Below are 23,322 nucleotides of genomic sequence, written 5' to 3' on the forward strand. Positions count from 1 at the left end.
AATCTGATTATTTTAGAGCCCTGTGGTGGTAAAGGGACTTTGCTACAGTGTTGTGTGAAGCACATGAGGTTTTGAATGTCAGAGACAGCACAAAAACAGAAATGGCATAAAAAAAACTAATCCTTTTTAGCTCTAACTCTGAATTATGGGTGCGAGCTGCATGATGAGACCATAGATGGCCATTTTAAATGTTCTTTAAAAGCACTTAAATCTGCCATTGAGCAGCATTAAAATATCAAGACGACTTTTCTCATTCAGTAATACAAAATTGAAAGGTAATTAAAATCTCAGGAATATTTATTTGAGGTATTGAGGAAATTAAAAAAAACAAGAACAAAAAAAAAAAAAAAAAAAAAAACTGCTGCTATACAGATTTATTTGTGTCATCCAAAAAAAAAAAAAGCACATTAAATTGTCCTTCAAAATTTCAGTAGCTCTGAGCAGTAATTTAATATTAATTCAGAGACATTTATAATAAATAGAACATAATTGAAAAAGTAAAACAGCATTCATGTTATATGCATTCACTTTTTGATCAAAGAGATTTGAAGTTTACAGTACAAAACACGAGATGAATAACCAAAATGAGACATATTCTTCATATTTTCTTCTGTAACTTTAAAGTGTGATCTGTTAAATAATAAACGGTTAATCAAAATACTCAAACAAAAGACAGAAGTGTTTCCTGTTGGTGATTTACTGGTCAAAGAAGTTCTCATCCTGAGGGTGAAAGTTCAGAGTATGAAGTGTAATGAACCTTAAATAAACTCTTTGACTAGAACCTTTAAACTTCAAATTAGGATTCTATAGAGAACTAACGTGACACTTTTTCTTCCCTTTTTCAGCCAGATAATAATAATGTTCCTCTGCGTGAACACCAACCGTCACTGCTGTGAAGATGCTGTACCTTCAGTGCACTACACATGTGTACAGTATGTGGGGTTTGCTATTTTGGCTTCATCTGGAAGTAAAAGGGACAATGGGAGGTAAGAGCAACACACACACACACAGAAAACACATTCAGTACAAAGAGACACAGAAGCGTTAAAGCTGCAGTCCCTCACTGGACACTTCAGGAAGAGTGTGAAGATTAAAAAGTGCAAACAGTTTCCCTTTATTGTTCTCCTTGTCCTCATACATCATCAAAGATGCGGCTACGGGACGCAGAGGTCGCGAGGTAATGTCCTCCAGCGTACCTACAGAGAGATGATGACATCCATTTACAACAAGAACTACATGTTCTTCAATGAAAACCTTCAAAATGCCTAATGTCCCAATAGTTTCTTTTTATATCTTACACTTGAAATGTGTCATTGTGTGCGGCAAATACCATTGGCTCTTATGATAAATAGCTTGTTCATCATTTTCAAATTACTTTCTGTAAAAGTGTCAGTGAGTGATGTAAATCAAATCAAAATCCCTGAACGTTTACACAATGTCATCACACAATTAATGTATGTAATATTAAATAATTATTGTATTTAATATTTAACATAAGTACATATATGTATTTAGAGAGATTTACTTTCTCTTTTACATGGGTAAGAAGTGTTGTATGAATAAAGAACAAAATAAATATTCAATAATCCTTAAATATATAACTAAATATAACATTTAGTCTTTAATAAAAGTGTTCTGAAACACAGCATAAAAATGCATAAGAAAAACAATATTCTCAAGCTTATGCTATTAGTTTCCATGACTGAAAGTATGTTTATGTTATGAGATATAATGTATTAATACAGACCTCCTGTTATCCGTTTCCAGCTGTTCTTCTCCAGTGAAGTCCAACGGTTCAACGTCTTGTAGTAATTCAGCCTTGTCGTTTCGATCTCTACGAGACTGAGCTGCACACACACATACACACACACACACACACAAACCAAATGCTCTTCATCACATCTGACCAAAAACTCAAAGCTAGAGTATTATCAGTAAGACTAACAGCGTGAATCTGTCCTCACCTCTGCCAGTGTCAGTGCTGGAGCCGTCCGTCTCCTTCAGCTCAGAGTACGCACTTCTGCTCCTCCCGCCATATCTCTCCCTCTGATCACTGTAGCGTTCCCTCCATTCCTGACAGACAGAGACGTGATGAACGGGATTCAGACAGGTACAGTACTGTAATCTATCCTCATCATTAAATGTGAGGCAGTTTAGGCAGAAACAAACTCACTCTCCGTCTGGTCTCGCCGTCCTCTGTTCTCTGACGTTTTCTTTTTTCTGAAAACAAGAGCAACGTTTAGAGCGTTTTAAGAACAATGAAATTATAACATGACATAACTTGTAATATTTGGCAATTTTTATTTTATTTTATATAATTTACAAATATAAATACATTATCGTTATTTTGTATTTATATACACTATTTTTCAAAAGTTTGTGGTCGGCGAGATTTGTAAGGTTTTGGAAAGAAGTTTCATGTTCACAGAGGGTGCATATTTGATCAATAATACAGTAAAAACAGATTTTTTTCAAAATATTATTACTTTTCAAAATAACTTTTCTATTTTAATATTTATTCCTCACAATTTTTTCCTGTTATCAAAGCTGAATTTTCAGCATCATTAATCCAGTCTTCAGTGTCACATGATCCTTCAGAAATCGTGCTGGTTAATATTTTTGTGGAAACCGTGATTATTTTTTTTTTTTAAGGATTCTGTGATGAATAGAAAGTACAAAAGAACAGCATTTATTTGAAATATAATTTTTGGACGTATAACATTATTAATGTCTTTACTGTCACTTTTGATCAATTTAACGCATCCTTGCTGAATAAAAGTATTAATTTATTTTTTGAAAGAAAAAAAAAATCTTACTGACCTTTTGAATGGTAGTGTGTGTGTGTATATATATATTAGAATTCGCTCTAATTGCAATAGGTCTAAGACTGTACATTTTAAAAGCATAACATTTTAATTCTATTCAGATTGAAAAAGTCCGATTTGATTTTTGATTGATTGAAAAAAATCTAATTAATTATATTCTGATTGAAAATATACTTTGAATAAAATATTGATATATAGAATCTAGCAATATCATCCAGTCCTTCTTTGACTGTTGCGATTACATCAAATAATAATACAAAAATAAAAATAAATGTAATTTGTGTATATCTGCTAAAACTATTCTATCAATTAGGTTTGGACTAACATAGATTTGGACCAGTTTTGAATTTGGTCTATAGTACCTCTCCGGATGAGTTCTCTCCCCTCGTCCACCAGGTCAGAGGTCAGATCATTCTCACCCATAAACTGCTGGAAGCCCAGCAAATTCAGACAGCGTGTGCCCAGACTAGAATGAACAAGAGGAAAAACAAAGAGTTAACAGCCTTCCAACAACAACAGTCTCTAGAATATTTTAAAGCTAAATATTTGATGGAGTTACATCTTACCTGAAGTAAGTTGCAATGCAGAGCAAAACGATGAGCATAGGATAATAAATATAAAATCCATTAGCGATGAATGACAGGACCTGCATGGATCCCATTATCTATCATAGTCATAGAGAGAGAGAGAAAGATTTTGAAGTGATGTGGCCGTAAGTATCAATACGGCTGGGTGATTTACTGAGTGTACATGATATAAAATATGACATAAAATTAAGCAACATCATTAATGCTGTGATTTTAATACGCTTTTTATATGGCCAATTAATTTTCCTATGGACAAATTAGACAAAGATATTTTAATGGTGTCTCTGATTTAAAGCACAGTAGCAAAAATAGTCATTTGACAATTCCAATTAAAAACACAAATTCTGTATTTTGTTTGCAACATCAATAAATGTGCTAACCAGATCACCATATTGCATTTTTAGCAAATAATCATATGGTTATCATACATGGTGTATAGGGACGTCCCGCGTGACGTCACGCCATTTGGAGCAGCCATCTTGACGGAATAGAAAAATGCTAAACCGCTGGTGATAATACAGCTCGTCGCGAAATATTCATCTATTGACCAACCTTTGCGGTGATGATTGAAAAATCCTTCCCCGCTGGCGTCCAAATCAAAGAGTTGCTGACCCATCCGGACTCGTGATACCGATAGCCTGCTAAGCTTTTAACTGTTATTTGCTTTTAATGAAGCTCCGGTATAGCGTGATGGGAAGTGAATAAGGTAGCTGTAAATGTCACCGAACTCAATGTCAGGAAGTTTTTCTACACATTTAATGCCTGTAAAAAGAACTCGTGGTGCTTCATATGGATCTATGATTCCTAATTATTTGATCTTCCTCTTGTATATTTCTTTTTATGATGACCTGACGTGAAGAGTTAGCTGACGGCCGCTGCGCTAATAATAGATAGTGGCCAGTGACCGCGACGCTGAAGTGTGTGAGAACAAATGAATAACATCAGTGCGAACCACGAACATTTATTTATTTGGATTAAATATTTAAATATTACATTTTAATCATTCTGTGTCATTTTTCAATGTCAGTCTTTTCACTATTTACATGTTTATGCCCAAAATGCTATAATATTCAAAGTAGTTGACTGTCGTTCTCCTCTACCCTGTGTTATTGATTAAATAGCCTAACGTTAGTCTATTTAAAATCGTTACATGCAGGCACCTCGCGAGCATTCATTCATTCAACTATTTTAAAAGACTGGAATGAACACCAGCACACACAAGCAATCTTTTTTATAGTCAATTTAATTAAAAAAATGTAACAACAGGTATGAAATGTCAGAAAGAGAAAAAAAACGTAATGGGAAGACGAGCATAGGACTGCTGCAGCTTAGTGGATAAATATATTTAGCCGATTTATTATTAAGATTGCACAGTTGGAAAGAAAATATATTTATAGTAACATTTCAGCAGGCTCAAGATAATTAATAGTATACCGTGACCATTATTCATTATTTTAATCAATTCGCAGCCATAAAACGTGATAATCCGCATTCTCATGTATGTGCGCTTGTGCAATAGTATTCCGTCAAAATGGCTGACACGCGGCTAGGGGTCACGTGACTGGGAGATCCCTATAACCATAAATATGATTATTTGCAAAAAATGCAATATGGCGCCTTCATCTTTTGTCTTTTCAATAAATTGTTTGCAGGGATTGCATATAAATGCATGATGAAAATAATATTCATTATTGATCTCAAGTTAATCGCAAATGAATGCTCTGATTTTAATATGCTTTATGTAATGTATGCCAATTAGTTTTCATTATAGACATTAGACTCTCAAGACAAAGATATTTGAAAAAAATCATTCAAAGAAAAGAATTCAAGAAAATTCCAGTTCAAAACTCAAATTCAATTCATCAATAAAAAAGTGTTCATATAAGTGGTCATTGCATTTTTAGTAAATTAAAGTTTAATTTAAATGTAGTAAAATAAAGTAAATGTTGTTTATTACCAAGTATTGTTATATGCATACATTTAAATAAATCTATCATGTCATGAAGATATACTTTGAATAAAAGAATATTATTATAGTAATATAATCCAGCCAATTAAAGTCTTACATGCTAGTTATATAGATGTGTGATCGTATTTTAGTGTGAGAGTGGTGTGTGACTCACTGAATTGTATGCTGTCTGCTGTCTCTTCTGATGGGAGATGGTGGAGTCCATGTGAATCACACCCAGAAAGTTCAGACACAGCGGAGGCGTCAAACGACAAAACAACCTGCACATCAATCAGAATGAAATGCTGAATACAGATACGGCAACAGATCAAAACAACCCGAGATGGTTTTTGTAACAGTCACGTGGTGTTTCGTACATGCCGCTGAACTGCAGGCTGTAGGCGTCCGTCTGGTGGTGAGGGGCCAGGTAATAATAGTTAAAGACTCGGATCCGGAACACAGTGGAGTACACGCAGTAACACAAGAAGAATATGGTGACAAAACACGCCATCTAGAGGACAAACACAAAATAACAATGTATAGGTTGTAGTTTTTTTTAACCTCATCAACCACTTTTCACCAATAATTCCCAAGTCATGTTGGTTTACATATTAATGTGACTTTATGCAAGTAAATTTTGACTTTAAGTACAAAACGTATTACCACCACGTAGACCTGTCACGATTATGAATTTTGTGCTGATGATTAATTGTCATACAAATAATTGTGATTAATGATTTGATTCTGTTGATTTAATTTGATTCAAGTCACTTGCAGTGTAAACCAAATGTGTGTTTTTTTTTACACTTGGAATCATACATAAAAGAAAATATACGTTTTGATGCATGTGGCAAAAAGTTCATTTCACGCATTTCTCAGCCGTGTTGGCGGAAGTACGCAGCTTTCTGATTGGCTGTGTGCAGATGTGTAATTGTGCTTGTGTTCCTCACCTCTATGTAAACGTAGTTGTAGTCTCTCTCTGCGAGCTGGATGAAGACAGCGAAGAGAGACAGAACGGGCTGTGTGCTGAAGAAGGTGCATTCAGACCAGACCACGGCTGCAGAGAACAGGCATAAAAGCACAGCCAGCACGCGATAACACCAGCGCCTGAAAACACACTCCCAGTACCACTCTACAGGACAGAGAGAGAGAGATGCATGAGGTTATTACCAATACAAACTGCTCCTTTGACTCAATATCATAGCTTATGATAGCATTCATTACTTAAGGTTAGCGATTTGAACAAATCCTTAACCCTAAAAATAAAACTTTACTGTGCAATGTGTGCGCTCTGACATATGAATGACATCTCAAACTGTGCGGCTTGTTGATGAAAGGTGTTCTGTTCTGTAAGCGATCATACTTGGATTACAAAACAGGCAAAAGTCCCATAGACCTCCATTGACGGAGGGGTCCGAGCCTTTGAGAACAACTTAGCAACCGCATTTCAACACCCAGAATTTCTCTTTGTGCTGGTCACGGGTAGGTGGACCGTGGACAATAGTCATATGTGTGCTGAAATGAAACCAACCATTCCAAACATACATACTATAGAGAGTCTTTTCAAAGTGGATTGACATTTGATAAGAAAACTATTAATATTTCCATTGGCATTTGGCCAAAAAAAAAAACTGTTCCACAAATATTGCAATCTTGCTAAACTTGTTTTTGAGGAAGTCTGGTTTTATAAAAAATCCACTTATCTGTTTCATCAACGCAAGCTTTATCAGGGTGGTTTCTGACACTATATATTTTACGATTTTTTAAAAATCATCGAGCTGCAGAAACCACATAGGTAAAGCTTGCCTTGATGAAACAGATGAGCAAACACAGTTGTAGGCATCAATTAAACGGTGATAAAGGTAATAAGATGTATATTTTAAGCTCTATTCGGACGGGACTAGTTTAATATGGAGAGGTGGGGTAAAGTCATTATCACCAGAGCTTCTCTGTGATTTTAGTCCTGTCCGAATGTGCATCTCAGTGATCATTACGGAAAATGCCAGTAAAGATTACGGCGACTTCTACCTTCAGTAAAAAGGTCCGGAAAAATGACCTCAGGTTATACTAATCCCGTGCGAATAGACCCGCTGTAAATATGTCGTCATTTCCTGATTAAAAGTAGTTTTCCACAGTTTTTCAAGTATTGAAAAAGCATTCAGTTGCGTTCTAGACGCTGGGACGAGTCTGTGGCAAAACTCAAGTGTTTCCACACACCATTCAGATCAGAAAGAAGATCGAAAGCACTTGTTAGAGGCACGAAACATCTTTTAGCGTTAGGTAAGTGCCTGTTACCAACACAATCCAATCTGAAGTTAATCAATACATTGTTCGACCGGACCTAATTGTTTTATATATATATATATAAATATAGGTTATATGCGTTTGCACACGTGATATTAGGAAGCAACGTAATACGCACATGACGACAGGAGGGGGACGGCGATGCACAAATCGAGTTACTCTCCCTCTTCTGCTAGTTTTACTGAGATATCTTATCCTGTGCGAATTGGCCATTAATATTACAGACGTCCTGTGGTAAAATTACATTACTCCATCTACCCTTGTAAAGTAAATCCCGTCCGAATAGGGCTATAGACCATCTTCACAAAAAATCTTCAGGCTAAAAGTTATTCCTAATGTGGAAATTCAGGGGCATGTCGCACCTAATTTTAGGACTGGTACATTTTTCATCTAAGAGTAATTCACAAAGCATTGTAACATTAAACGTATCTCCTAAACCTAGTACAGCTCAGAAGTCCTTCTGAGGACTTCTAAAATCATAAGAGAGACTCAAAAGCATGTCCTGCTACATTGTTTGTCAGGAATGCATTGTTTTAAAGTTTTGTTTGTTGGCGTGCTCACTGTGAATGAGCCTTTACTCTGTTGAATTGCAGATCTCTGTTTCTCTCATAAAGGTGTTATTGTAGTAAGAGCAGAAAGGTATTTTCGACTACAAAAGAGAGGGAATGTGTTCACAGGTTTCCTCACCCACACTGGGCGTGTACAGGTACTTGCTGATCCATCCAGGCGGTTCTGCAGAGGGGAAGCTGTGAATGAACTGGTGGGTCAAGCTCGTCTCATTTTTGGCCACGTCCTCTAAGTGAAAAGCCTCGTCCAATAGAATCTGCCACTGGACATGTGTGCGGTTATGCCTCTGAACAGCATAGATCACCTGACGGGAGATATCAATACAATGCAGAAGTCTCAATCATGATATTTGAATATAAATACATTTAAAAAATACAAAATATTTCATTTTATATTTACATTTATAATTATATTTATGAAATAATACAATTTGACATTTTACAACTTAAATGTACAATTTTAAATGCATTTAATATTAAAATTAAATTAGATTTTAAATATTAAAAGTGACAAAAATTGTAAGTAATATTTATATTATTTATAAATAATAAACATAAGTGAATTTGCTTTATATTAATATTCTATATAGCTGCAGTGTTTTTATTACCTTTTTATGTAGTTTGACTAAACTATTTTTACTAGGATAAGGGTTTCCTTTGTCATCAAAGTCCTCATAATCGTCCATGTTTCTGCCCATCTTTTCCTGGTATTCTACAGGACACTGAGAAAGATGTGAGGGTATTACTACTCCATAGGTGCATCACAATTTGCGTACTTGTGCACAATTCTATGATGTTTTGTAGTATAAATAGTGTGAGTAGAGTTTAATAGTGCAAAGTGCACTTTAAATACCCAAAAACTAAGTGTGTTATGTTATACACTTCATGCACTCAATTGTCACAGCTTTAATAGAGAGCCTAAGTCCCTCCCCTTCCGGTGGACGATCATGGGACCTTATTTCGGAAAAATATTGTATGGTAGTCAATGGCGAGAGACAACAAATATTTTGATCTCGTTTGAATTGTGCCCTGAATTACACATATGATGTTTGTCAATTTAAAAGATCCATTTTAAAGTCAAGAAAGTCGCAGTTTGATGTAAAACTGTTGAGGTATAAGACTGTGAAAATACGTAATTACAAAGACTACAAACCCAAAAGGCGCACATGTGATGTCATACTTTTTCTCTCAATGAATGAAGCTAACTTTACTGAAGCTAACGTCTATCATTTTTTCTATAGTCTTACGTTATAAGACTTAAGTTATAATCGTAACGTTACGCCGTCATGCCTGAGTGTTTTGTACCAGACTGCACACATACGTACATAGTGCGAGACGAGAGATGTAGTTCATTGAGCGATTTTCACATAAAACTAAATGTTACTCTTCTGTTTTATGACAAACTGCGACTTTCTTGACTTTCATAGTTATCTTTTTAATTGACAAACATCATATGTGTAATTCAGGGCACAGTTCAGACGGAATAAAAATATATGTTGTCTCTTGCCATTGACTACCATACATATTTTTTCCGAAATAAGGTCCGGAAGCGGAGGGGAGGGACTTAGGCTCTCTATTACGTAGCGAAGCGGGAGGGGCATCAGACTCAGATGTTGAATGATAAAATAACCTATATTAAATTCATTCACCACTTGTTTGAGTGCATAGTGTATAGCCTGTCATTTGGGAACCACCACATATTTACATATGCACAATCAGTAGGATGAAGATTACATGAAACTTACCTTTCTCAGAATAGTGTCAATGCATTTGCGTAGAGGATGGTTGTATTTGATAGTTTCATTAACCGTTCTGACATCCTGCAAAAGAGTGGACATTTAAGTGTGCATTTATTTTTTGATAAGACAATGCATGAACTTTGATCAAAGAAATGACAATCCCTCACCTCCATAACATCTTCCAGGTTTTCTTCGGCGTCTGCTTTTTCCGTCATCAGTTTCGCTGCTTTAAAGTACGTCTTTGCCAACAGCTGTCCGTGGCACGATGCCCTCCAATAGGAGCGCGGGATTTCCACCAGGCCGTATCCCAGCAACAACACCAGCAGGAACAGCCCCCAGGTGTTGGCGGCGGTAATGCCAATCGTCCGCAAGTCAGACCTATATAGGTTAAATGTGTCAGCTAGGGAAGTGAGATGTGCATTGGTCTACAAATGAAAGGAGTATTGTGATTGGCTGAAGGGGAAAGAAGAGGGCGTAACACTAACCAGGAGAGGTGCCACTTCGGAGTGACGGCGACGTAGATGAGCAGGGAGCAGAAGATAAGCAGGTATGTGCCATAATAAATGGCGTTTTCTATCAGGGCTGTTTTTATTTTCCCAGAGATGGAGAAACCTCCTGAGCGTGCATACGACTGCATGAAGGGAATCAAAAGCCTGCGCACACGGGAACAAGATGTTAGAACATTTATCAAATCCTTTATGCTTATGTCATTGAATTTGTAATTACAAAAAAGTGTCTTAAAATAGAAATGATTTAACATCACTCATGCTACTGGTCTGTAAGTGGTGTAGTTATATGGACCGCAACCCAATTTTTTCAGCTGCCTTGGTTTCAGAAGTATTTCTTTAAATGGGGACATTTGTGTTGTTGTGGGTATGAAGTACTCATTCCATTAAGCATTGCCAAAAAAAAAAAATTAAATTAAATTAAATAATAAAAAAAAATAAAAAATAAAAAAAAAAATATATATATATATATATATATATAGTATTAGTATAATACCAAATTAATGACTGTAGTCATTAAAAAAAATTAATAAAATGAAATTTTTTTGCAATATGTTTATTGCAGAATATTTAAATATATACAAGTATTACATATATTATGTTGTATACTCGACTGCATGATTTGCAATGCTTCAAGAGAGTGGGATTTTACTGCTGAGCTTATTTGATGTAATGTCCATTTCTGGTACTGTTCTCGTATCCGTCAAAAATTGCAGAATTTTTTTCTTTTATTTCAATGAAATGATGAACAATTAAAGTACCAAACAATGAAATGGTACTAAATTACATTTATGTAGTGGTTATAATCCATTTATTCACTTTTTGAGCATGGATCTAAAAAAATAAAATTTCCAATTTAACTGTCATAAATCTTTAATGCTTTGGAGCACAAACTTTAATTTAAGACTTTTTTTCAGGACCATTAACCTTTTTGAATCATGTCCATGATTTTGTGTTCACATAGCAAGCGCCAAAACCTTTACCAAGTTTAAAACCATTCCGATGAAGTAAAAAAAAAAAAAAATATATATTTTGGTCAAAGATGACCGAACAGTACCAGAGGGTTTAAACTTATTTTTTTAACTGAGCGAAAATATTGCATTGCAGCTAAAAACATTTAACAATATCAGATCTCATAGTAGATCTGTCTTGAAAAGATGTTTATTTCCAGAACCCCACTGTTGACCTTCACTGTAAAGAAACACAGGAATGACATAATATCTCTCGCACCATGTCAGGAACTGTGACGTCCAGTACACCACCCTCCAAAACACGGGAAGAATCCCATCTGGGATGTAACTCCACGGCTTATGGCAAGACTTTGCGACCCTATAATCAGGAGAAGGTGAGGTGATGTGGATAAAGTTAATGTATAACCATATTCAAGCGTGTTAACTAAACATAAAAGTCTTGGCACAATTTAACAGTGTTTAAACAAATTTCAAGGCTTTATTTCTTCCTAGAGCTGTTCATTAGACCAAAGCACTCTTTACCTTTGTGTCGGAAATACCGAAGTGTTGGAGGAATTATCACGTTGCATGTTGCTCGGCATCAGGTGGACACTATCAATCTCACACTGGTTATATATGGTCTGCAGATGCACAAGGAAACAAGCGTTGAGAATACAACAGATTTTTGTTTTGTTAGTGCTTCTTTTCCCCGCAGGAAATGTCCTGTATTGCATGCTTGCCATCTGTTGATCATGTCAGTCATGCATACAATAAAGCATGTTTTGTAAATGGCTCTAGATAACAGCATATGTTAAATGCCTTAATAATAAATGTAAACATCGGTCTAACTCTACTCATTATGAATTTGTCATTTACAGAGTTGTAAAGAGAGTTTACATAATTTTCTTTGCTTTCCATTAAATTTTCAGTTATATTGCATAATCATTTTAACTATAATGTCATAAAGATTGCACAAAAAAGCATTTTTGTAAAAACATTTATGAATTTCCCATGACTGCATTTAGCACACACTTTATCCATACTGAGAACACTTCTTATGTTTATGGACCTGGCTGCAACCTTTCAGTTTCCAACTACTAAACCACAACACTCCTAACTACAGTAGTCAACATTTTGAAGTCGCCCTTAGACAAGAACGGGTATTGTTGTAATTCATGTATAACTTTGATGAAAGGTTTTGATCCACTTCAGATGTTGACTAGTGTAGTATGGTACTGTAACTGCTTCCAGGAGGTCTCACCGTGCTGACGTCCAGCGGAAGGATGAAGACGATGAGGAAGCACAGGAACCAGGCGAGGAGGGTGGCGAACAGGACCATCCGATGCTGCTTGTGAAAGTCTCCATAGCGGTGCAGCAAGAAGAGCGCGAGGAAGAACACCACCACCACCTCCAGCGCGAGCGCCACGCCACTCATCCCGACTGATCTCTCTCTCTCTCTCTCTCTCACATGTAACCCGTCAGACTGGCACAAGACTCGCCATCAACACAAGCACTGTTTGGATAGAGAAACTTTATCAAGATTCATAACGAACATCTAATATTGACATTATGAACATTGTAATCAAAGCCAATGAAACAAACAGGGTGAATCTTGCAAAGAAATTCCCAGCAAATATTTTTACCCCCAAATTTTTAAATGTATAATAATGCATATTATATATATATATATTTATATATATATATATATATATATATATATATATAGTTACACAAATAAATTCTTTTTAGCAAATAAAATATGAGTGAAATATGCTAAAATAAAATATGAAATTAATTAAAATTATCAAATAAAAATCAATTATTTCAAATAATTTGTCATTTTATTATGTACATTTAATGTTTCCATTACTTAAATGATATATATATATATACAGTGATTAATATACACACACACACATTTAAGCAATGGAACAAAAACGTATTACTGTTAAATCGATTAACAGTAAACGTGGAATATTAAAATGATGTAAACAATAAAAATAATAATTCAAAGACGTTCAATTCTATTCATTAAATAATCAATGTTTACACTAAATTATTAACTAAACACTAATACAAAGAAAATAAAGGTGAAAAAAAAATAGAAAGTATCAGAAACCCAATTAAAACTGGTGCTAAACTATTGAATGGTAGTACCGTTGTAATATCGTGTTTGAAATGACTTCGTTAAGTTTGAATACCTAACATTACCGGTCGCTAAATGTATTTCAAGACACGTCAATCATTGCGTAATTAACAGTACAGAGTCAAAAAGCTTGTGTTCTGTCACAGCTATCGGAGGACTTTTCCGTTACAACTCATTCTCTGACCGTCAATAAAACATTAGAAAGACATGGACAGAAACTTACGAGTTAACCAGACTGTCCGGACGATATCTGAAGAAAGAGCGAAGGTCCGTTGAGTGAATGATCACATCTCGTGACAGAAATAAAGCTGTCCGTGATATTTTTGTGTACAGTAGAACCTCTTGACGTGTCACGTAACTGAGCAGTGATGCGCTTCCGGTTCTCGTGATGCATTGTGGGAAATGTAGTTTTTCAAAGGTTTATATACAATTTTGTAAAATACATTTCATACCGTTTCATATTACTGTGTTTACATTAAATGACATTTTATGAATAATTTCGTGATTTAAATTTTAGTTTTAAAAACATGGAAACGATTAAATGTCCCTATGTTTATTTAATATATCATGCTGTGTTTACATTGATTTAGCTCCATTGGTAAAAAAAAAAAAAGTGAAGTGATGTGAAGTATAGCTTTAGTTTTAGTAACATAAAACACATGGTGATTAAAGGCCCTTCAGTTTATTTGTATTTCATATAATCTACTGAATTCTTTTTGTTTACAGTTTTGTGAAGTAAATTTTTGTTTTACTAACAACATAAACACAAGATTAAAGGTCCCTCAGTTCATTTATATTTCATAATACTGTGTTTATGTGGAATATACAACCATTACAGTGTTAGAAGAAATTAAATGTCACCATTAATCAAAGAAATTATATATAGAGTTGATTGTCAGATGCCAATAAAGAGTCTACAACTCGAACAGTTACATGAACCAAGTGCAAACTTTTCTTGCACTCTCAGAAAAAAAGGTACAAAAGCTGTCACTGTGGCGGGACCGTTTCAAAAGGCACACCTTTGTACCTAAAGAGTGCATATTAGTCCCTCAAAGGTACATATTGGCCCTAAAAGTGTACATAGTACCTATATGATATTAGACCCCCTTTGAAGGGCACTGTCCCAGTGACAGCTTTTGTACCTTTTTTTCCCGACTTTAGGCCCTATTTGTGAATGAAGTTGAGCAGAATATGATGAAATCAGAGAAGAGTCCGTCAGAACGCTTTGCTGCATTGAAATCCTCTGGAACATTGTTCTCCGTTGCTTTGTAGAAGTAACATGAAGGTCTAGATGTTGAGGAAAGCCCAGGCCGAGAGATCGTCTGCCCACAGCGAGCCCAGGAACTGAGCACACACCACTCGGTCCTCCAGCAAACACTGCACCTGACCGAGCAGATCCAAACTCAGATTCTCCAGTAATCTCAGACACAGATCCCAGTCCTCCATGTAGTCCGTGTTCCCCATAGAGTCGAGCAGCAGAGAGACCAGCACATCAGCAGACTGGAGCCAGGCCTGAACGCTCATGCTGGAGGTTCAGTACGTCCATGCACTCACTGCCACACAAGCGGGAAGGAGAGAGTCGGATCGCCACAGTTAACAGGTGTGTGTGGATGTTAAAGCCATCTGAGCCTCTGATCTTAAACCCTTTAAGCTCACTGGATTACGGTGTAGGCTATATGGCAAAGTCATCATATTATTATCAGCAATTTATTGTTTTCCATTTTTATCTATTCTGCAGTTTATTTTCCCTTATGAAAAAATACTGAGGCTGCATATACATGCTTTAGAATTATAGCCTAAAAATTTATAGTAAAAATGATTACCATAAATGACGCAAACAAAAACTCTCTTATCTTTGGGCTTCTCTTTTCTTCTTTTTTTGTCTATTCCAGCTGTGCACTAGATATGAACATAATTGTGTAATATATTGTTACATTTATTTCTTAACTGTATACATATATATATATATATATAAAGAGAGAGAGAGAGAGAGAGAGAGAGAGAGAGAGAGAGACTATATATACACAACAACCATACTCAAACATGTAATAAAAAAAATAAAAAAAAAATAACATATAGGCCTATATATATATATGGCTTTAATTTCTTCTTAATTTTTCTTCTTAATTTTTATTTATTTATATATAATAATTAATATATATATATATAATAAATATAAAATATTGGCACTCATAAACAACCTCAATGCTTTAATAAAATACATTTGTATTTATACATTTCTTAATTTATATATTATTTTTATTTTTATAAATATATATATATAAATATTTAAATATGATATATATATATATATATATATATATATATATATATATATATCATATTTAAAATAATAATTTTGTTTATTTATATTGCCTCTCATTAACAACCACAATGTTTAATATTTTTATTTTTATAAATTGTCTTTCAATGTATTCATATTAATGTAAAATGTGTGTGTGTGTGTGAATAGAATATATTATTTTATAAGAGAATATAATGCTTTTTTTTATCACTATAGGATGAAAACGTATGATGAAAATTTGTTGGCTGATTTTCAATTGATTTAACGCATTTAAGCAAAAGCATTTAGACCAAAACCGTGATAATTAAGTCGAGATATTTTTTTCTGCTGGTTAACTGTTTGTCCACCAGGCGGCGATATTTGTGCTAAATACCGAGTGCACATTTCATCACTAAAGTTTGGACGCGATTGCCTGTTTTGTCCACCAGGGGGCGCCTTTTAGCATTTTGCTTTTGTCCCAATTGAACGTGCACAATTACATTTAGTTGTCGTGCATGTCTTTTTTTTATTTTAAAAGTGATTTGTTTCATGTTCAAACTCTACAGTGACTTAGAAACCATTCACCATGTAATTAGTTTTGTCCTTCCCACGGCTGGATTTCAGGCCGTCTCATGCTGTACTCTGATGAATAACAAAGAAATCAGATGCCTGAGAAGATCCATAAAGTGCTATTGTTACACCAGCAGCCTTTTATATTCTCTCCATTATAAACTGCTATTGTTAATCTTGGCTCATTAAATACGTCAAACCACATCATTTAAAAAGTGAAGGCATCCGCTATTGCACTCTTGTTAGAGAGAGAAACCTAAAACATGCAGCGCACAAAAGCTGTGGCAAACTGATCCTGATTCTTCCCTTGGCTCCAGCCAGACCGATCACAAAGTGTAGAACAAACCACACAATAACCACCAACAAACCCAGCCAGACGAGTGCTTTACCTCAGTTACTTTCAACTGCTTTAGACATTATTAAGCTAAACATGTCCAGCTGTTCTAAATGAATTTGCATGCAAATTGTGCAGTGCAGTATTAATTATTTTATTTAGGCTATATTATTGTAGATTTTAATAATACTTTGAGTTTGAATTAACTTTAGTTTTAGTCCGTTTTTAGCTTTGATTTATTTCCATTTAGTGCTTCAACAGTTAGTTGCCATGGCAACATTCCTAATTTTTTATTCATATTAATATTGTGAATTATATTTTAATGTCATATTTCCAATTTAAACGTAATTTCGCTTTTGTCATTTTTATTATTATTTGATTAAATATTACTATTTAGGTTTCATTTATTTTCATTTCAGTTTTAGTTTTTATTCATTTCTACTTAGTACTTTTTGTAACTCATACAGGTTTAAAACAACTTGAGGGTGAGTCAATGATGTCAGGATTTTCATTTTTGGGTGAACTATCCCTTTTTCCACAAACACCACAGAATGGAGTTTAAGGATAAATGAAACTTACAAAACTGAAAGTAAAGGCTAAAATAGAAAAGGGAAGAAATCAGTGACTTTAAGAACAAAAAGTCAAGCCACTTTTGTGAAACACACCCAGAAAACTCTGACTGTGTGTCAGCTGTAAGATTATGACTGACAGATTATTTAAAAGGTACACTATGTAACTTTTTTATTTATTTAAAATTGATAATATTATCAATGCTTCTTCCAAAATGTGTTTTTGTCTTACAAATTATTATGTGCATCTGTTTTAAACAAACGCCGAACAGAGGAGAGTCTGCTGGCAAAAGGAGAGCGAGACAGAGCTCGTAATAAAACAAGAATCAACATTGGCTTGGCTTTACGGAGACGAGAGAACTGACGAATTTGAAACGTTGTAAAAGTGACGCAGAGATGATGGCGTTTTTATTACTCAACAGTAGAGTAAGGTGTTTAATTGAACACATAAATTACCATATGTAGCTCTCTAACAGAGTTCACTGTAAAGCATTATCTATTGTGAAGGCTCATTTCATTATGGTTGTTGTAACGCTGTGCTGGAATTTAATTTCAAGGAAGTAACGTGTCTATTAACGGGTAAAGATGTCTTCAGCTAGTCAGCTTGAGATCCTTTCTATCTAAACTGGTTTTGTCTCTTAAGCTTAGTAGTGAATGTTTTATGAGCAGTCGGATAACCATATTCATCCACACAAGCACAACCAAAACAATGTTCTTCTGCAAAATACATGAAGTTTTTATTTTATTTTATTTTTTTATAAGCTAATTTCCTTATGGTTGTTGTAACGCTGTGCTGGAATTTATTTTCAAGGAATTAGCGTGTCTATTAATGAATAAAGATACAGTAACGTCTTCAGCTAGTCAGCTTGAGATCTTTTCCATTTAAACTGTTTAACTATATCTCTCTTTTTTAATTATGAGAAAGAACCATATTCAGTTCCGCAGAGCACAACCAAAAGTCCACACTGATTAAAATGATTTTGTGGTGAAGTAAATACTACAGATCTACAGTTTACTTGAAAAAGTTAGTTGGGCAAGAATAAAAAAAAAAAGTACATTCTATATTAGTACTCAATTCAAGCGTGTAGAAATGAAAGCGTAAATTTCAACGTTATAAAATTAAGTAAAATTACTCAACTTTTCTGATACTGGTGTTCCCATCATGCATTGGGCCTTGAATAATTATTAATGAGGTTGATTTTGCACTGTTTACTAGCCAAGTTAAAATGACTTATTTTCTTTGTTACTTTCACTTAACTTAGATAAGTAGAGTTTACTTAAATCCATATGTGAAATTTACTTTAAAAATATGCATGTGAAATTTTACTTAAAAAATATTCGTGCGAAAACTTGCAGAAGAAAAATTAAGTAAATTTCACTTATTGTTTTTTTCAGTGCACAAGTTACATAATATAACTTTAAATGTACATATCATCACTGTAATCTGTTTGCCCAAAGTTTGGACGCGCTTGACTGAATTTATGTTTCTCGTGATCTTACAAATGTTTGGGATTAGCTTTGTAGACAAACATAAAATGTGTTTATATGAAATTCGTTAGAAAACTATAACTTTAAATAATAACAATAAATATTAGAAATTGATGATTTGTTCCAGAAAGCAACCAACAAGTGTCAATCATGTTGCTCCTTGAATAGTTTAAAAAAGCATCCCAGGATGCACCTCATCACATTTATTCAAGAAAATGTCCAGTTGCATTGCTGGAATCTTGACAAAGCTCAAATATAAGACCGTTTCCATTTGCTTAACATTTTATCTTCACCACATACGTTTCATAATTCCATTGTTATTGTGCTGTAATATGTCATGCGGCGTCGCGTTATCAACCAGGCAGAACAATCCTCCCATCCACCATAGATAATTTCTCAAATTGCTTATCTAATCTGTCTCAGCTGCTGCCTGAACCCAAACAAACAGATGAACTAGAAGAACTAACTAGCACTATGAGCACCATTCTCTCTAGAACATTAGATGTGGTTGCACCTATTAAATTAAAAAAGGTCAGAGAGAAAAATAAAGCACCATGGTATAACAATACTACGCATGTTTTAAAGAGAGAAACCCGTATTTTAGAGCGTAAATGGAAACAAACTAATTTAGAGGTCTTTAGAATCGCGTGGAAAGACAGTATGTCACGTTATAAAAAGGCCCTAAAAGCGGCCAGGGCTGAGCACCTCCGCAAACTAATAGAAAACAACCAAAACAATCCAAGGTTTTTATTTAACACCGTGGCTAGACTAACAAATAAACAGACGTCACCCGAACAAAATATCCCGTTACAGTTCAGTAGTAATGATTTCATGAACTTCTTCACTGAGAAAATAGAAAGCATCAGAACCACAATTGTAAACGTTCAATCTTCAATCGTGCCTTATAATTCAGCTTCAATTATCACCCCGAAAGAACAATTACAGTGCTTTACAACTATAGAACAAAAAGAGTTAAATAAACTTATCACTTCATCTAAAACAACAACATGTTTATTAGATCCTATACCAACTAAACTACTGAAAGAAGTGTTACCTGTAGTGGAAGAGCCTCTCCTCAATATTATTAACTCGTCTTTATCTTTAGGTCATGTTCCAAGAACATTTAAACTGGCAGTTATAAAACCTCTCATTAAGAAACCACAATTAGATCATAATAATCTAGCAAATTATAGACCCATTTCAAATCTTCCATTTATGTCTAAAATATTAGAAAAAGTGGTGTCCGCTCAACTGGGCTCTTTCTTGCAACAAAATGAGATCTATGAAAAGTTTCAGTCTGGATTCAGACCGCATCATAGCACTGAAACTGCGCTCGTTAAAATCACAAATGATTTACTTTTAGCTTCTGACCAAGGCTGTATCTCAATACTAGTTTTACTTGATCTTAGTGCTGCGTTCGATACTATAGATCACACATTACTCTTAGATCGACTACAAAATTATACTGGTGTTCAAGGACAAGCATTAAGCTGGTTCAAATCATACCTATCTGACCGCTACCATTTTGTCTATTTAAATGGAGAAAAATCTATCATAACTCCAGTAAACTATGGAGTGCCGCAGGGATCTGTGTTAGGCCCTCTGTTATTTTCCATATATATGATGCCACTTGGAAATATTATAAGGAAACATGGAATTAGTTTCCATTGTTATGCTGATGACACTCAAATATATATTTCATCACGGCCGGATGAAAACGCAAAATTTTCCAAATTGACAGAGTGTGTTAAAGATATAAAAGATTGGATGACGCGTAATTTTCTTTTATTAAATCCAGACAAGACAGAGGTAATACTTATCGGTTCAAAAAACCGCCCACAAAACCTCGCACAATACAACTTTAACATCATAGGATGTCCTGTTACTTTATCCTCTACAGTAAAAGACCTGGGTGTTATACTCGATTGCAACCTGTCTTTTGAAAATCATATTTCATATGTTACAAAAACAGCCTTTTTCCACCTTAGAAACATTGCTAAGCTACGTAATATGCTATCAGTTTCTGATGCAGAAAAGTTAGTTCATGCATTCATGACCTCGAGACTGGATTACTGTAATGCTTTATTAGCTGGTTGTCCTGCATCCTCAATAAACAAGCTACAGTTAGTCCAAAATGCCGCCGCTAGAGTTCTTACGAGATCAAGAAAATATGATCATATAACACCGATTTTATCATCACTACATTGGTTACCTATAAAGCTCCGTATTAATTATAAGATATTGCTACTGACTTATAAAGCCCTAAACGGCTTAGCTCCAGTCTATTTAACGGATCTTCTATCGCCCTATAATCCATCGCGCTCTTTAAGATCACTAAATTCAAGGCTTTTGGTCATACCTAGGATATCCAGAACCACCAAAGGAGGGAGAGCATTTTCACATTTGGCTCCAAAACTCTGGAATAGTCTTCCTGATACTGTTCGTTGCTCAGACTCGCTCTCCCAGTTTAAAACTAGATTAAAGTCGCATCTCTTCAGCCAGGCATTCATATAATCCTACAGTTCAAACTACAATCCGGCCTCTAGCTCATAAATGCCAGAGGAGAACTGGCCCCCAACTGAGCCTGGGTTCTCCCAAGGTTTTTTTCTCCATTAGGTCACCTGATGGAGTTTTAGGACACCATTAGGTCACTTGATGGAGTTTTTTCGGTTCCTTGCCACTGTTGCCTTTGGCTTGCTCAGTTGGGGATATTTTGGGGATATTTAATTTAATTTTATCAATCAATAAATTCCTCTTGAAACAAACTTTGTTGTATTATTTTAATTTAATACTGTGAAGCTGCTTTGATACAATCTGTATTGTGAAAAGCGCTATACAAATAAACTTGACTTGACTTGTTATTTCATTATTTTGATCATTTTTCATAATAGTTTCATAATAATGAGTTGTGTGTCCATTTTTTTCATATAGCACATATTTGAGCACAAGCAGATGCGGATGCATAAGCACTAGTTATCTGACAGACAATGCAAACAAGTCACAGACTTATTAAGAGATCATATCGACAGCATACCCTAGTATTCAGACCTGGGATCAGCCGTGTTTATTTAATTCAGTTAGTGCATTAGCGTGTTTCGGTGAGTCCGGCCCTTGGTTTCCCTCCTTCTATTCAGAGAGAATGTACTTAGGCCTCCTTGTCCTGCGAGTGCTGCATAACAACAGTGCAGCAGCATGGGGAGGTTACGATTGAAGTTTGATCCTGGGAACCCCATTGCACAATGCCATAGCCTCACAAAGCCGGCCCACAACTCCCCGCGTTCCCACTGTCTCTGTTCTCTGGAGGGTAGAGAAGAGAACGGATCGCATCACCTGCCCCAAATACAGCCCTCTCCCCTGGGAACCCCCACCCTGTCTCACCGGCCTGAGAGAGATGCTGTAATGCAACAGAGAGGTAGACGGGTTTTAAAGGTCTACTTGGAAGGGATGGACAGAGAACGAATAAAGGGATGTAATGTTGCCTGGGAGTTCGAGCAAACCTCTAAGCATGTAATTCGTCCAACACTGTTTGTGTTGTACAGACCTTATTGATAAGACATCCGATTTATGATTTTCACCTGGTGAACGATACAAAAATGTAAAACTATATTTATTATATATAATTCTTAAAAATATAATGATGTATAATATTGAATATGATACATATTATATGATAAAATATATATTATATACAATTATATATATGTATATATATATGTGTGTATATACACTCACCTAAAGGATTATTAGGAACACCTGTTCAATTTCTCATTAATGCAATTATCTAATCAACCAATCACAACATGGCAGTTGCTTCAATGCATTTAGGGGTGTGATCCTGGTCAAGACAATCTCCTGAACTCCAAACTGAATGTCAGAATGGGAAAGAAAGGTGATTTAAGCAATTTTGAGCGTGGCATGGTTGTTGGTGCCAGACGGGCCGGTCTGAGTATTTCACAATCTGCTCAGTTAGTGGGATTTTCACGCACAACCATTTCTAGGGTTTACAAAGAATGGTGTGAAAAGGGAAAAACATCCAGTATGCGGCAGTCCTGTGGGCGAAAATGCCTTGTTGATGCTAGAGGTCAGAGGAGAATGGGCCGACTGATTCAAGCTGATAGAAGAGCAACTTTGACTGAAATAACCACTCGTTACAACCGAGGTATGCAGCAAAGCATTTGTGAAGCCACAACACGCACAACCTTGAGGCGGATGGGCTACAACAGCAGAAGACCCCACCGGGTACCACTCATCTCCACTACAAATAGGAAAAAGAGGCTACAATTTGCACGAGCTCACCAAAATTGGACAGTTGAAGACTGGAAAAATGTTGCCTGGTCTGATGAGTCTCGATTTCTGTTGAGACATTCAGATGGTAGAGTCAGAATTTGGCGTAAACAGAATGAGAACATGGATCCATCATGCCTTGTTACCACTGTGCAGGCTGGTGGTGGTGGTGTAATGGTGTGGGGGATGTTTTCTTGGCACACTTTAGGCCCCTTAGTGCCA

At 35.4% G+C, this 23,322-nt stretch overlaps 1 protein-coding gene across 1 annotated transcript; it reads right to left on the bottom strand.

Moving 5' to 3' along the window:
• Positions 1–279: 279 nt before the first annotated feature.
• On the bottom strand, positions 280–13,929 carry lmbrd2a (LMBR1 domain containing 2a). The gene is made up of 18 exons (XM_082171097.1): positions 13,795–13,929; positions 12,687–12,938; positions 11,969–12,066; positions 11,706–11,804; positions 10,455–10,622; positions 10,137–10,347; positions 9,976–10,050; positions 8,839–8,952; positions 8,352–8,535; positions 6,311–6,492; positions 5,738–5,871; positions 5,536–5,641; positions 3,392–3,489; positions 3,188–3,291; positions 2,174–2,220; positions 1,965–2,073; positions 1,748–1,847; positions 280–1,196 (listed from the first exon to the last, which is right to left on the bottom strand). Exons 2-18 carry the CDS (start codon positions 12,858–12,860, stop codon positions 1,133–1,135), a joined length of 2,067 nt encoding a protein of 688 aa, XP_082027223.1. The 5' UTR covers positions 12,861–12,938; positions 13,795–13,929; the 3' UTR covers positions 280–1,132.
• Between the last annotated feature and the right edge of the window lie 9,393 nt (positions 13,930–23,322).

The sequence above is a fragment of the Leuciscus leuciscus genome (genome assembly GCF_965113295.1).
Source record: "Leuciscus leuciscus genome assembly, chromosome: 5".
In the NCBI taxonomy this organism is placed as follows: Eukaryota; Metazoa; Chordata; class Actinopteri; order Cypriniformes; family Leuciscidae; genus Leuciscus; species Leuciscus leuciscus.